This window comes from Salvelinus fontinalis, chromosome 9, assembly GCF_029448725.1.
Source record: "Salvelinus fontinalis isolate EN_2023a chromosome 9, ASM2944872v1, whole genome shotgun sequence".
In the NCBI taxonomy this organism is placed as follows: domain Eukaryota; kingdom Metazoa; phylum Chordata; class Actinopteri; order Salmoniformes; family Salmonidae; genus Salvelinus; species Salvelinus fontinalis.
The window spans coordinates 15,698,395-15,715,716 of record NC_074673.1 but is presented as its reverse complement, the minus strand read 5'-3'; the positions used below and the strand labels follow the sequence as shown (position 1 = coordinate 15,715,716).

The 17,322-nt window shown below is 42.7% G+C and overlaps 1 protein-coding gene across 1 annotated transcript in view; it reads right to left on the bottom strand.

Moving 5' to 3' along the window:
- The window catches only part of si:ch211-266k8.4 (carabin), a 46,309-nt gene that overhangs the window by 13,757 nt on the left and 15,230 nt on the right, over positions 1 to 17,322 (bottom strand). Inside the window, exons 10-13 of the mRNA XM_055933536.1 lie at positions 16,278 to 16,387; positions 2,827 to 2,931; positions 1,788 to 1,966; positions 923 to 1,032 (exon numbers count right to left, since the gene is read on the bottom strand). Of these exons, the coding sequence (XP_055789511.1) occupies positions 923 to 1,032; positions 1,788 to 1,966; positions 2,827 to 2,931; positions 16,278 to 16,387 (504 nt within the window). The remainder of the gene's footprint in view (positions 1 to 922; positions 1,033 to 1,787; positions 1,967 to 2,826; positions 2,932 to 16,277; positions 16,388 to 17,322) is intronic.

The following is a 17,322-nucleotide window of genomic DNA, read 5'->3' as shown; positions in this document are numbered from 1 at the left end:
TCCCTGTCCTCTCTGTATTCTTGTGTCAAATTAGCGTAATCCCTTCATTGACCCCGAGCGACCCACTCTTCGTTTCAGCGATTTCAGCCACTTGACACTAATACAGGACCTGTGAGGAATGACAGGTATGCACACAGACTTCTGGCCCCGGCTCAAAGATGTGTGATATGCTTTTGTTAAGAGAATGAGGCTGAGGCCAGCCTGCCTGCCAGGGAGACACGACATGGAACAGCTTGTCATTAGAAAACAAAAATATTGATTTATGGAGTTGATGTAGAGGGGCGGGGACCTCAACCTATGCCCATTCAAAAATAGAATTCATGTCAATCTTTTCCGCCCTCCAAGAGTCTGTTCTTCAAGTTCTAATTGCGATGACATTTAACAGCGCATAAAATTGTTTTGAAGTATTTTAAGCAAAAACAGGAAGCTCATGGCTGTGGGACTGCCTACCTCCACCCACCAGTGTTGTATGCATGACTACCACATAATTAGTGCTATGAATGGAAAAACGGTATGAAAGTTAGATAAGTGGCAACTTTTACGACCTTGAATTTCCTGTTGAGGTTCTTTGCACCTATGAGGAACATGCATGTTGATCATAAACGTTCCCATATGTAACAGCAGTCTGTGGGAAAGTAATTCTGCTGGCTGGGAGCCAACTCCTCTGGCTGACCGATAAACGTATAAAAGTAGTCAATTCTCTTGGGCCCTCTCAGAGAAATTGACAGAGCCATAAATGGTATTGCTTAGTGAAAACATCTACATGAAGTAACCTCAAATCAGATAATATTCCAAATAAAAAAAGGTCCATCATTAATCAGTAATTGAAGCTGTGAATTGCAGTATGGAGAAGATGTTGCTCTTGCTGTGCATTTCTCAGTTGAACAATACAGATGTGTCTAACAGGGGATTTGTGACCAACCTGTCTTTGACCGTCCCATCTGAGTCTGGGGTAGGAGCAGGAAGGGTCCCTCTGGTCTGACTCACACTTCCCTGCTGGGACACGCCCTTTTGACTCCTCTTGGCTCTGATCTGGAGGGAGATGAAGACTATAACAATAACAAAAAACCACTGAACGTCTCAGCTAATTGAATTGATTGGTCACTTTGAAAAGGAACATGATCATTGAGGACAAAAAAAAAAGATAAAAACTAGTCAGAGAATGGCAACTGCATGCATGTGTAAAACGCAAGAGATCAAACTAAAGCCTAAGATCCAACTAATACTGTAGGCCCTGGGAGAACTGCCACAGACCAGTCTCATACAGCAGTTTCAGGCATCATGCTTTGTGTTCCTCTGGGAAGGCACACTGACTGAGTCCAAATGGGTCTTGAGGCTGTGTAAATGCAGCCAGTTATAAACACATAGCCCTTTGTTACAGTCTATAATTGCTAACGAAAACTCAACATTGTTGAAAAGTAATATGCTGAAAATCTGCAGATGACGAATAATGAGGGTCCCTGCAGAATAGCTTGATTTTTACAAAGTACAAATACTGTGCAGAATAACCACAAACACACATAAGGAGAGGAGGAAGAGGTGATGGATTTCGCTCGAAAAAGGGTGAGAGCCTGGGAAGATCTCAATTGCAGACTCCTCACGTCCTCGTCGCCTTCTCAAAACCCATTGGAGGAGGAGGTCAAAGGGAGGGACCTCGCTCTCATCCAACGAGTTTTGAGAAAGAGACGAAGAGAGGACACGAGGCGTCTGCACTTGAGATCTTCCCCACATTTCACTACAGGTGAACGAGAGTTGGCGTAGCCTGTGTTTGACCCTGGCTAGCCGACCTGTGACTGTGTGATTGAGGACGTCGTCCTGCTGGCCTTGGAGGAGAGGCGCCTGGCAGAGTTGCCTCGGGATGGGGAAGGCTTACTGTCCCCACTCTGACAATCTTTATCCAGCAGGTAGCGCTGGGCCATCCTCACTACCCGGGTGAACACGTTCTTAACACCGGACACCGATGAATCTATTGGGACACAATGGATTAATTAAGGACATGAGGAAAAGTCCATGACATGGTGTATGTATGCTTAATGTGTTGTAACAATCTCAAACATACACAGTACTGGACACAAAAATGTGTCTTTGAACTACAAAATGGACATGCATTTTTCATGGTCATACCCCTACAGTTTGTATGTGGTCTCCCATGTGCTGCACAAATGAATGTTATCAACAGCCTGTCACATTGACTCCAGTGGTATAGTCTATCTGCTGTGAGCTAGGCATACACACAGGGGAGAAGTCCCTATGCCAACCACACGTATGAACACCTGGAATCTAGATGGCAGAGTCTGATAATCTATCGGCTATCTCAACAACAAGATAAGAGCCTATGCGGTTGTGAGCACCTTCCACAGATAGTCGAATTTACACAGCTGCCACGTTGGGGAGATTTCTATTTCACTGCTCGTCAAAGTATGGTTCATTAAACAATATATCTAACTGCGTTATATACACCACAACTTGACAGGCTTAGCATTGGGAACTTTCATTTCTCATATTTTTACCAGAACACAAACAGGTTAATCACATCACTTGCTGTATTAATCTAAAACTCCCATGCAGTAATGTTTTCTGCCGACTTGCAGTCTTGGCACATCTTGACAATACCAACTCGCATATTTGATTTAATGTGGCCTAGGGTTTGTGGGAATTAGTTATGACAGTACATCCATCTCACTTTTATGAGACCATATATGGTGTGTGCCCTGTGCCAGTAATGTAGAGAGACTAGGGAGTCTTCACCCGTTGTACTGATAGTACCTGGGATTTAGCCTGGTTATAGCTGGTCCATAAGCACCTTGGTATAATGAACTGCCTCACCCTTCCTTACTGGGTTCTTGGCTTCCGATGTAGGTCCATCCACACACTTCTCCTGCTCCTTCACCTTAGTGGGCAGTGGTGGTGGAATAGGTTTCTCAATTTTTCCTGCAACGAGAGAAATACACACTTAATATGAAGAAAATTACTCTCAAAAAATGTTGTGCTTGGTAACATTGGCACTAAATATTTTGTAGTCGTTTTATATTGATGGGGCTTTAACCAGCAAGGCATGAAACAGGCTAGCCATCTGCAGCTGACCAACAAGACAACTTTGATCAATTTACTAAGAGCAAGAAGGTAGTGTACATGTCATCAAGTCAGACCTCAGCTATGTGATAAAATGTACTGTAGGTCTACTGTATAAAGCCATATTTGAGGTTTTGGCCTTCCATGGAGTCATCTGATTTTAAATCTCTATTACCCCTGACATCCATAGATTTTGGCCCTCAATACATCAATCAATGCCAGAGGTGGATTATAAGTTATCTTCTGCAGTGAAATTCAAACAAAAATAATTGACATGCATGTTCACATCCTCTGGAACATTAAAAAAAGGAAGACAGGACTCCAAAAGAAAGCTTTTGGCCCATTTCCCATTGTTGACTTTGCGGTCCAAGTAAAATGCTGTGGATTTTCTCTAGGAGCTGATCAGCTAAATAGGCCAGGCTGAGGGAAGTCCATATACAGTATTTGGAGAGCGGTTGATGTTAATAGAGCAGAACACCACAGCAAGATGACATCCGCTTCAAAGAGCATGAGCCAAACAGATTAGCAGATGATGCAAAATAAAGGTTTAGCCCTGCAGACTAATGCTATAATGACAGAGGCAGGCTGGGTAATCCACTAAAGATTTTCTGTGCCATTTCAGAGAAAGGCTTTCTTCCACCACTCTCCACAGGAAGAGTGGGAGCCAGAGTGACTGCTCAGTTCACAAGACCAGGAAGTTCCAGCCTAAGATTGTCACTTCCTATTGAACCTGGACACCTGGTCTCTTTAGAGTGGACTAGAGTGTTTGAACTGTGGGGAAGAAGAGTGTGTGCTATAAATAATGGTATAGTACGTTATGCTTGTTTCTCAGATGTAGGTGTATGTCCTACTACAGTTTGGCTTTGTCTGCTGGACATGTAGTCCATGTCTGCAGTTTCATAGAGGAGGAAGCTGGGGCAGAGCCTGGATAATGTCAGGATGTTTGTCTTAACCCTGTGATTTTAAGAGTGACCTCATCTCAGGTCCTTTGCTGACTCAAGGCAGTAATCACACACACACAGTCAATGAGCTCACCCAATGACTGACAAGCAGAGTCTGACTCTGGACCTAATAAGAAGCTATAAGAATGACTGCTTTCAGTTTCAAATGACATCCTCTGTGAGTAAGCCGATTCGTAATTGCCCTGGAATTAGGGATGACATACTGTTTTCAAGGTTGTGTTTTTCTTTTTATAGAAGTGCTGCCCTCAGGATCATAGCAGACAATCAGCAGTCCTCATCAGATTTGTCTGATATTGCTCAACGGGACTTTTCCTGCTGATCAACTTCAAAACACCAACTATAAACAGACTAAAATGAGTGTGCATTTATCAATAGGAACACATTGATAAAACTCCTCTTCATCATTCTGGGAGAGCAGTGTTGAACTGAACTTGTGCCAAAACATTACAGGACTCCAGCCTTCCAAGGCACACAGGACTACTTTCATCCCCAAACCTAATGATCCCAATTCATCTAGCACATAACTCTAAAAGTACTGTACAGTGTGTGTGGTCACTGGCCTAATGGTGGCTTTATTGCCTTCATACAATACATGACTGTATCAGTGTATGTATCTTAGGGCAGAATGTTGGTGGTGGATTAGTATAAAAGGGTAATCCACAGGGATTAAGATTTAGAACCTCTGTAGGATTCCTGACAGTGTGTCTGTGCATCCCAGGTACATCACAGATCAGAGCCAATAGAGATGTCGAAGCATCAAACCTATAGGCCTAAATTCCTGAGATACTACAAAGAAACTAGAGTTAGTTCTATAATAACAATGGCTGACAAAAGTAATTCATGCGAAAACTGCTAGGTCATCACCACAGATAAGCAGTGAAAACACATTTCTGCCCTGAAACTGATAGCAACCACTTCCTCTCTGATGCACAGATAAACATAATGTTGGCCCTGCAACCTGTTGCCATGGCACCTACGGACAGATTAAACCCGAGGCCCGTCTGTGCTGATGCATGTCTAGCAACTCCACATACACTAGGTCAGCACGAACAGTCGACTACTGGAAGTAGCTACTTAAGGTTCGGATAGCAACAGACCTTTAAAGACCTTTACACCTCATGATTAACTACAACATTGGTGTGGATTAGGAAACATTTCATTGTACAGTCATAGCAAAGCCTGGTGTAGCCCTAACCAACATTGGGAATTTACATTATGCAAAATAATGTACTGTAAAAGTCAAGCCAATAGGGCACATGCTGCAGCATTAGCATCAAGACAGCCTAGTGTTCTAGTCCTATGATTAGCATGGCATTGTTGTGTTGTCTAAAACTGGCGTGCCCTAAGGCCAAAGCAGTTCACTGAACCGAACTTGCTGGTGCCGTCGGTCTTTACATCACCAATATAGCGCAGCCTAAGGGGTAGAGCTAACATTCATCAACACATACAATCCCACGATAACCATGTAGCACCACATTTGACAGGCAGGATATCCTTCCTCAGCTTCACATGCCACAAAACGGAAAGACAAATATGAATTGCTTTCCACAGGGTGCCCACTGCATGAAAAGACAGATATTTGTAGCCACAGTTAAGAGAAGAGATTTGGATTCATTATATTCCATATAGAGTAATAGTAAATGGAATATTTTTGTAGGCAAGAGACTCAGCCATGGCTCGTTGGCAAAAGCCTATGAGGAAATTCATGTTTATTTGATAAATAACAAAAATAAGGTCTGTAGTAAACAGGCTTAGGAGATCGTATATGCTTTGTTCTATGAGGATCTGCTAAGCATTTATGTAATCAAATAAAGGCTTTATAATTCATAAAAGGCCATGTTAACGACTGATCTCATAGAACAAAATGTATAAAATCTAAACCAGTGTTAACCTCAGACCTTATTTTCGGCAATTATCCCAAAGCCCCATAGGAGTGGCTGAACGAACCAGAGAACTAATTTCCGTTTTTTAGGACTACAAGCTGGTGAACTTGACAGTGTACATGAATGGCAATGCACATGAAGTCATTACTGTGTGTATAATGCCAAGTGTGCTATAACATTTAGATCACTTTAAGAGACTAGAGCAAGTTCAGTCAATTATATTCCAAATGACCACTAGAAAGACCAAAGACCACAAGCAAAACATTTAAAGATGGGCGTCTAGTTGAGGATGTGGAATTACGAGGGAACACAGCCTATATTTATGCCCTGGGTCACAGTCAGGGTTAACGACAAACTTACAGGAGCTGTGTGGACTTGCAGACATCTTATCAGTCTAGCTCATCTCCTTAACATCAAAGATTCCTCATTCAAAAGAACCTGCCCACCTTCACAGAGGAGAACAGAGAGAATACTGCTTTGGCCTGTGGGGAAACGGAGTCAGGGAGATATTTGAAGAGAATAAGCCCACATTCAAGGCTAAACCCCCTGAATGAACAGATACAGCAGCTTGTTCATGTCATATTACTCAATCATTTGTACAGGTTGCCTGACAGCTGGCAGGTTAATAGATAAAGAGCAGAGACAGTAAAACATCCGGTTATCAGCTTGTTTAGAAAAGTGCACACCACTTAAGTTCACCAAAACATGAGACGTTAACACCTTGCTGAGCTTAGGGAAACTTCAATCACTTTAAAAGTTGGATAGTGAAGAGCACAGACAAACAGGCTGTTGAAATCTCCGAGCAGGAATAGGTGAAGTGGCGGTGTGAAAGAGAGGGCAGAGGTCCAAAGCAGCAGGAAACCTGATAAACAGGACAACGGCTACAAAACAGCCAGGGACGGAGCCAAGGAACACAGCAGAACAATACTAAATAAGTAGTTACCTGCCTAAGAAAAATGCCTGTTTTCATAAGATTGTTTTCATAAACTGAGTCAACTTATGTAAAAAAATAAATAAAAAAAAATACATAAATAAATAAAATACAACTAAAGTAGACAAGACCAGTTAGTATCAATGCATGGTCCGTTTTTTACCACTGAAATGACATCAAAGAATAAGTGAGGTGTATAGTGATTATATGAAGATTATCTAACTCCGTTTCGCTGTACTGCTTTGCAACCCAGTTACTCCCAAGTTATAGTAGGCCTACAATAGAAAAGGTGGCAGTTATGTCAACATCTTACAGCATGCTCAAATTTCTCTTATTCGTTTTCGTAACGCAATCCACTTAGACAAAGAGATCTCAACTGCTTCAGTGACTGATTAAGAAATGAGGGATTGAATAGTCAACTCATCCTTCCATCTGTATAATAGCCTTTCTGGAACAATTCCATAAAAACCAGGGAAAACCAAAAGGATTTTAATTTCCCACATGCCAAGACCTAAACAGTGCTATAACTGAAATGCATACAAACTGGCTGCTTCCTCCTCTTCGACAGCAGGACTGTAAGCTTTTCATAGGAATCATTTTCCAAATATTCTCAGGAATGTGAGTCAGGTTGCACATTGTGAGATTTGACAATTCAACGATAATTGCACTACTACAACTGATATGCTGTTATAGCATAGGAGATGACCCACCAATGCAGTTCTGCGTAAGACCACATAGGCTGCCATTTCACAGATAGTTGCTCATGTGTGAACACTAATCTTAGACCAAACTCAAATAAATTATTACAGTCCCTTTACCCAGGCATAAACTGGCAATTGCAAAACCTGGTCCTAAATTGCATTGGAGGATGATCCCCCTGCTTTTCAACACGTTACAACAGAAACCTGTGAACAAACCACACATGGGCCAGTGTCGGGAAGGTAGTCTATTAGATGCCTATCACCTTGTTAGAGCCTCTTCTAAAAGAGTGAGGGGGACAAATAGATTGTCTCGATCACCTTTCTCTTAAGGCATGTATTCAGTCATTCCTCAGATTTATTGTCAACAATCTGGAGCCCTAACAAACACCTAGGGCCTTGAATTGCATTCTCACACAATCAATTATTGTTGATACTTGTTACACCAAGTTCTCAAAAGTGTCTGAGGGGAGCTGCTACCGTTTCCCAATGTTACAGTATCTAAACACAAAACCTATGATATCTTTCATATAATAGACTGACGTTTGTTATGAGGCAAAGAAGTCATTATCCAAGGGTAGATTCCCCATCATGAATTTGTTTTCTGCACATTAATAATGTTCCTGGCAGCCTGTTTGTTGAGCAAATATTAAAGTGGCACGAGGGGACGCGTCAGATGTAAGCTACCAAAACTGCCCACTTCTCAGGGTGCTAAACAACTCCCAGTGTGCATTCCTCCACACAGAAATAAGAACACTCAAGTATAAACCAACATTGCTCTCTGTTTTAATAGGACTTTAAGTCTGCTGCAAAGTCAAGGGTCGGACTGGGGGGGCAAGAAGTGTTAGTGGAGACCAAGGAGGGAGAGCTGCTTTGCATCCATTTTAAAAAGGACCCGGACAATAACTCAACCTCTTTACCAGCTTTTTCATTTATGATGGCAACACACTGACAGAAGCAGTCTCCAACCACCAGCTCAGAAAGAAATGACATACACAGGTCTTATCCTCTCACTCAGAGACTGATAAGACTGCAAAGCACGTTGTCGTGTGTGAGTGCATTGTTTTTGACTTGGGGGCAGACATACGAGGCAGCTTCATCCCCTCCGAGGACCTGATGAAGCAACACAGCTCCAAGAAGATCAGGCCCTGCCTTGAAAATAACAGTTTATCTTCTCCAGATGGCTGACAGTCACATGAATACCCACTGCATAAAATCTCTGCCCTTTGCATTGTATAAAGGCCCGTCACTTCCTGAAGGAGACAGAAATACAGTACTGAGCCCAGCATACACGACTGATCATTATCACAAGTTCGCACTTTGGCTCTATAAACAGTGGACTGCAAGCACATCTTAACCCCTCAATAAGTAAACATTAATAATTGAGGCCTCCTGCTGGGGCTGGTTCCCCTGCATGTGCACCAATTCAGAAGATCTCCCATTCTGGTAAACCTGTTGTGACAGTCCTCCTCGGGGTAACCACATCGGTGACTGGAGATCAAATCAAATTTTATTTGTTACATACAATAAAACAGCTGTAGATCTTACCGTGAAATGCTTACTTACAAGCCCTTAACCGCTCTACGGCAGCGGTTCCCAAACGTTTTAGTCATTCAACCTCCAGCTGTCCCTCTAGCACCAGGGTCAACACACTCACAATGATGGCAAAAAAACATTTGAAAGCCTGCCCCACACACACACACTATACGATACATTTATTAAACATAAGAATGAGTGTGAGTTTGTCACTTCCCACGAGCTGGGTTCTGACAAAGAGCTCTTATAGGGCACAAATATAATAATCAATAATTTAGCCATCTTACATATAAACCCTTTTTTGTTAAAAAAATTGTGAATAACTCACAGGTTAATGAGAGGTGTGTGCTTGAAAGGATACACATAACTCTGCAATGTTGGGTTGCATAGGAGAGAGTCTGTCTTAAATAATTTTCCAGTCTGTGCCTGTGTTTATTTTTATGCTAGTGAGGGCCAAGAATCCACGCTCACACAGGTACGTGGTTGCAAAGGGCATCAATCTTTTAACAGCGCGATTTGCCAAGGTAAGAAACTATGAGTGTAGGCCTATACAGAAATCTGGCAATGGCTTCTCATTAAATTTTCACAGAACCGCTTGTTGCAATTTTGATGAGGCTCTCTTGTTCACTCCGGTGCTTCGCTATATCACATTTGACGTTGTCCGTAAGCTTGAGTTCATTTGCACACAAAAACAAATCATACAATGATGGAAAAACCTGTGTGTGGTCCTTGTTAATGCAGACAGAAAAGAGCTCCAACTTCTTAATCATAGCCTCAATTTTGTCCTGCACATTGAATATAGTTGCGGAGAGTCCCTGTAATCCCAGATTCAGATCAGTCAGGTGAGAAAAAACATCACCTAGATAGGCAGTCGTGAGAGAAACGCGTCATCATGCAAGCGGTCAGACAAGTGAAAAATTATGGTCAGAAAAGAAAACTTTAAGCTCGTTTCTCAATAAAAAAAAATAGTGTCAATACTTTCCCCCTTGATAACCAACGCACTTCTGTATGTTGTAAAATGGTCAATGCCCATATCATTGCATCGCAAAATACACAAGAGTTCAGGCACCTTGCTTTAACAAAGTCAACCATTTTCACTGTAGTGTCCAAAACGTCTTTCAAGCTGTTAGGCATTCCCTCTCGGTGGATGCTGCAGTGTGCCCAAGTGGCGACGGGAGCTACAGCTTGCACACGTTACCACTCCACTATGTCTCCCGGTCATGACTTTTGCACCATCAGTACAGATACCAACACATCTTGACCACCAAAGTCCATTTGATGTCACAAAGCTGTCCAGTACTTTAAAAAAATCCTCTCATGTTGTCCTGGTTTCCAGAAGAGGATGTCTTCCTTAACTGAACCCCCATAAACGTAACGGACATATACCAGGAGTTGTGCCAGGCCCGCCACGTCTGTTGACTCATTCAGCAGTAACACATTTAATTCACTGGCTTGTATGAGAAGCAGTAATTGTTTCAAAACATCTCCTGCCTAGTCACGGATGCATCGTGAAACAGTGTTGTTGTGATGAAGGCATTGACTGCATTGTCCCAGCCATATCCGCAGCAGCAGGAAGAATAAAGTCCTCCACAATAGTATGGGGCTTGCCTGTCCTAGCCACTCGGTAGCTCACCATATAAGACGCTAGTAGTCCCTTCTTATTAAATGGTATCTGTTGCTTTTATACATGTCTTACTACTCGAACGTAATCTTTATTCTCGCTCCAAAACCTCCTGTGGCTTATTTTTCTAATTGTCGTGGTTCGTTTCTAAATGGCTGCACGAGAGGGAAGTTTTCACGCGAGGGCGTAACGGTTAATGTGATTGGATGTTAATTATTTGACAAGGCTACCTGTATTTGACAGTGTGTTGTTATTTCGCTGAACACTAGATGGTTTCATTTTTTGCAGTGAAACGAGGCTACTGAGGCAAGAGAAAAACTCACCCAAATGTATAGCCCCGTTTGAAAATATAAATGGACTGACGGAAAATATGAAGATTTTATATATTTTCTTTTACATGTTTTTCACATTTTTATTTGGTGTACCCCCGACAGCATTGCGCGTACCCTTGTTAGGGAATACCTGCTCTACGGGATCGCCCCCCCCCCACCACCACCACCACCACCACCCACGGGACAGTTGAGCTAACGTAGGCTAATGTGATTAGCATGAGTTGGTAAGTAACAAGAACATTTCCCAGGGCAGACATATCTGATATGGGCAGAAAGCTTAAATTCTTGATAATCTAACTGCACTGTTGAATTTATAGTAGCTATTACAGTGAAAGAATACCATGCTATTGTTTGAGGAGAGTGCACAGTTATGAACTTGAAAATGTATTAATAAAGCAAATTAGGCATATTTGGGCAGTCTTGATAACAGTTTGAACAGAAATGCAATGATTCATTGGATCAGTCTAAAACTTTGCCCATACACTGCTGCCAACTAGTGGCCAAAATCTCAATTGCGCCTAACCTGGAATAGTACATTATGGCCATTCTCTTGCATTTCAAACGTTTTTTTCTTTGTACTATCTTTTACCAGATCTGTATTTATTATCCTACATTAATTTAACATTTCCACAAACTTCAAAGTGTTTCCTTTCAAATAGTATCAAGAATATGCATATCCTTGCTTAAGGTCCTGAGCTACAGGCAGTTAGATTTGGGTATGTCATTTTAGGCGTAAATTGAAAAAAAAGGGGTCAGATCATTAACTAACAATGCCGTTAAGCAAATGTAGTGAAGAAAATATTAACTAAATAAACTAAAGTAAATACATTTTTAAAAAGAACAATAAAATAACAAAGGGGTACCAATACCGAGTCAATGTGCGGGGGTACAGGTTAAAATAAAAAGTTGAGGTAATTTAAACATGGACAGTGGCTTGTGAAAGTATTCACCCCCCTTGGAATTGTTCCTATTTTGTTGCCTTACAACCTGTAATTAAAATTGAATTTTTGGGGGGTTTGAATCATTGGATTTACATAACATGCCTACCACTTTGAAGATGCAAAATATTTTTTATTGGTAAACAAACAAGAAATAAGACAAAAACAGGAAATTTGAGCATGCATAACTATTCACACAGATGGATTTGATTAAACTAATTATGTGACTTCTGAAGGTACTGTAATTGGCTGCACCAGATCTTATTTAGGGGCTTCATAGAAAAGGGTTGAATACATCTGCACCCACCACTTTTCAGTTTGACATTTTTTTTAAACAAGTTATTTTTTTCATTTCACTTCACCAATTTGGACTATTTTGTATATGTCCATTACATGAAATCCAAATAAAAATCCATTTAAATTACAGGTTGTAATGCAACAAAATAGGACAAACGCCAAGGTGGTGAATATTTTTGCAAGGCACTGTAGGTAGGAGTACTTGGGGAGGTGGGACTAAAAGATGGCACCGTTATGCCAATTTGACTTCAGAAAACTGTACTCTGCTCAGGATGTTCTAATGCAAGGCTACAGTACACACAAAGGACAGTGACTCCCAGGACACTTAAGAGTTTGAGATGAAGCAGATGAGCCAGCCATTGGGACACAGATCACTGTTCTGTCCCTTCAGACAGACCACAGTTGAGATAGAGGTTGTACCTAAAACAATAAAGCCAGAGAACATTTGAGTAATTTTCATCAAACCTTGAACCATCAGGAGTGTTCAGGCAATTAAACCTTTGGGTCATTAGTGGCTTTAATGTGGCTGTAGGAAAGCATGAAACACTCTTGCATTGTCTGGAGGCAGGGAGGAATGTCACCTTTCTAACCTGATTGAGCTTCAGCCTAAAGCTCCCTCACTGGGCCACTGCTCGTCAGGTCAACTTCTCACCACTTTGACGAGGACACAGCTGAACAGAGGTGGATCACAACCATTCTGAGCCAGGGCAGGACCATGGGAGGAGGGGGCAATGGATAAGCTGAGTGGGCAGTTTAGAACATTTCTCCAAAATTACTATAAATAATTGCATTGACTTGAGTTGGGGCCTGTGATCTGAAACCAGCAAGCCTCCTCGGTTACAGAGAAACATGCCACTGCTAGCTCAGGCACAGAACAGTACAATGCAAACAGAGGTTTGGTAACCAGCTCATTTTTCATGTGTAGCGCAAACCTCACCACGTAAAAAAAATATTCCTCATATCACTTTATCCAAGGTGACATTCAGCTCAGTCAGAAGCTCTGAAATGTCCTCAAGAGGTCATTCATTCACCTGTACAACCCTAAATGGATATGACCATACGAAAAAGCCTAATCTTTATACACTGCTCAAAAAAATAAAGGGAACACTTAAACAACACAATGTAACTCCAAGTCAATCACACTTCTGTGAAATCAAACTGTCCACTTAGGAAGCAACACTGATTGACAATAAATTGCACATGCTGTTGTGCAAATGGAATAGACAAAAGGTGGAAATTATAGGCAATTAGTAAGACACCCCCAAAAAGGGAATGGTTCTGCAGGTGGTGACCACACACCACTTCTCAGTTCCTATGCTTCCTGGCTGATGTTTTGGTCACTTTTGAATGCTGGCGGTGCTTTCACTCTAGTGGTAGCATGAGACGGAGTCTACAACCCACACAAGTGGCTCAGGTAGTGCAGCTCATCCAGGATGGCACATCAATGCGAGCTGTGGCAAAAAGGTTTGCTGTGTCTGTCAGCGTAGTGTCCAGAGCATGGAGGCGCTACCAGGAGACAGGCCAGTACATCAGGAGACGTGGAGGAGGCCGTAGGATGGCAACAACCCAGCAGCAGGACCGCTACCTCCGCCTTTGTGCAAGGAGGTGCACTGCCAGCGCCCTGCAAAATGACCTCCAGCAGGGAAAACACATTCTGACCTCTTGAAGTCGTATATAAAAATATCACAATTCTGCAGCTAAATATGTTCATTGTGGTTATCAAATACACCTCAATGATGCAGACTCAAATATTGTAACCCAGGAAAACTGTTCTTTGCTCATACAGAACAAAGTCCAGATCAGTCCTACGAGTGAAGGTGAACGGAGTCCAGATCAGTCCTACAGGTGAAGGTGGCCCTAGCAGCACTTTTATTAAAGCCTCAGAAAGCAGCTGAGTCATTGCACGAGCAGAGAAACAACATGCTGAGAGAGGGAGCGGATGAGAAAAAGAGACACCTGCTATCACTGTTGTGCTGACTAAAAGTCTAGCACCAGACCAGAGGGCCAGAGCAGCAAGCAAGCTAGCTCACACAAGCAGAACACAATCCTGCTCCAACACGGGAGGTAGCAGCTAGAACTCATAGCTCCAAAACACACTACTACCTAAATGATTTATCTTTAAGTCTATAGTGATCTGCCATTTAATGCATATTTCAAAACAAGCTATTTTAGAGGAGAATCTCATGTCTGTACGATAGTGGCGATAAAGGTGTTGGCACAGTTGGTGAGGATAAGAGACAAAGTGAATGTTGTAATTAATTCATAGCGGTAGAGAGATGACTGCTTCGTTGAGGACAGAAAGCAAGAGCGCTGTACTCATCATCAGCTGAAAACTCACGTCAGAGAAACACCAACCATCTATACTCATACTCTAGAATGGACAGACCTGTCAAGTGCTGTTAATCATTAAAACTAACCTTAATTACCACTTCCAGTAAAAAAACAAATGTAACTGGTTCTGAAAAATCTAGACTCGTGTACCCAAAACAGTTCCATCCTTTTTGGAATTCACTGGGCCTCAGTCTGTCATAGTATCTATAGTGCAGGTTGTCAAAAAGGACTACAGACTGGAGGAGGCTGGCTCTGAAGGCCTGGCTACTGAGGGGCTTTTGATTTAGCTCCTCTCCACCTGGGGCAAGAGAGGCAGCTAGCTAAACAGCAGGCAGTGTGGATGACTCATCCTGACCTCACACACAACAGCCTGATGAGAGATTCACATAGTAAAATCTGCTGCTGTGCTGAGCCTTTCAATTAGCTTTACAGTGGGGCCCCTGGTCCAGACTGTGCCACACTGACAACAGGGCCTGCAGCAGCCATTTTGCAGCCAAAATGTGACTCATTGACTGGGCCTCCAGGAGTCTCTCCCAGTCAGTGACTCAGAGCTGACAGTGCTCACGTATCAGATGGCATTCCAGCACGTCTGGCGTGAAGATAAAACTACAATAGGGAGGGGGCATGTCGAGCCGGGTACTGAATAACCTAAAATATGTTCCCCTTTTGTATGCCAAGAGAGTGGACACAAACACGGCGACGTGACTCAGACACAGATCTAAGGGGAGGCTCTCTAAAGTGTTGCTCATGCTGGCGACAGCGGTAATGTAAGACCTGGGATCAGATCAGCACAGAGCACATCGGAGCTAATCAAGGAGCCCTTTCACTCTCAGAGAAATGATTATACTTACTGTGCCTGAGACTATGCTAGGATGATGGCTACAGTCACCGCAGCTGAAGGGGAGGGAATGATGATCTCTCACACACACAAAGGGTCTGGCCTAACCCAGTTCATCTCTGAATGCTAAAACCACGGTCATCCATTAGTAACATGGGTTAAAGCACCACCCACAGGGCTGAGCGGCAAGGCAGTGAGTCGTCATGTCAAAGTTCCTGTAAAAATGCTTCAAGTCATCACTGAAAACAAAAACTAAGAACTCCAAAGAGTGAGCACATGATCTAATGGTGTATTACCAATTTTCTACACAGCGAAAAGGACAAAAACAGAGAGGGTAGAAAGAAAGAGGACAATGACAGAAAATCGTCCGTTTCACCTTTTGTCATCGGTCTTGACCAAATTAGCAACACAAAGCGCATACAATACAGTGAGGTTTGTGAATCATCCCCAGGGTCCAAGTAAAACAGCTCTGACATTTAGTCAGGATGAACAAATGTCTTACAGACTCACCCAACCAAATCCATGACTATCATGGACCACCAGATAAGGCCTGGACACTGAGGACTGTGCAGAGTGAAAGACCATCTCAGGTTACTCTGTCAGACCTTCCCACTTAACCTTTAGTTTCCCACCCACTTTTCCCATTGCAGCACTAGGGCCTGTCATTGTCATCAACACAGAATGCAGGAGGAAGTCCGGTAGAGTAATTTAATTGTACCACTACAACAATGTGTGTTGGTTAAGGGTTTGTGAGCATTTCTACACCTGTTGTATTCGGCACATGTGACAAATAAAATGTTATTTGATTTGAGTGTGTGTGTGTGTGTGTGTGTGTTACCTGGGTGGAGTCCCTCAGTCTCCTCCAACACCAGGCTGTTCATGCACTTGATCTCCCACTCCTGTACCTCTGTGCTCCAAAGGGCTGGGAGCAGGACACAGTGCTGAGAGCTGGAGGGGACAGAAAGGGTCTTACATCATTACAGAAAAGCTTCTTAAATCATCTCCTCCTCATTCAACTTTGATCAGCCATCACAGTTTGAAGCAATACATGGCAGTTGGCTTTATAGGCGGGAGAAGAAGAAAAACATGCCAAATTGAATTGCCCTCAAGCCTCAATGGCAATAGTCAAACCTTTGATACAGCGCATTCGGAAAGTATTCAGACCACTTGATTTCGCTCACATTTTATTATGTTACAGCCTTACTCTAAAATGGATAGTTTTTTTTCTCAACAATCTACGCACAATACCCCATAATGACAAAGCAAAAACAAAGTTTTAGAAATGTTTTCAAATGTATTTTTAAAAGTATTCAGACCATTTACTCAGTACTTTTGACAGCGATTACAGCCGCGAGTCTTCTTGGGTATGACACAAGCTTGGCACACCTGTATTTGGGAGGCTTCTCCCATTCTTTTCTGCAGATCCTCAAGCTCTGTCAGGTTGGATGGGGAGCATCACTGCACAGCTATTTTCAGGTCTCTCCAGAGATGTTTGATCGGGTTCAAGTCCAGGCTCTGGCTGGGCCACTCAAGGACATTCAGAGACTTGTCCCGAAGCCACTCCTGCGTGTCTTGGCTGTGTGCTTAGGGTCATTGTCCTGTTGGGTCGTTGTTCGGTGAACCGTCACCCCAGTCTGAGGTCCTGAGTGTTCTGGAGCAGGTTTTCATCAAGGATCTCTCTGTACTTTGCTCAGTTCATCTTTCCCTAGTGTCCCAGTCCCTTCCACTGAAAAACATCCCCACAGCATGATGCTGCCACCACCATGCTCCACAGTAGGGATGGTGCCAGGTTTCCTCCAGACGTGACACTTGGCATTCAGGCCAAAGAGTTCAATCTTGATTTCTTCAGACCAGAGAATCTTGTTTTTCATGGTCAGAGTTCT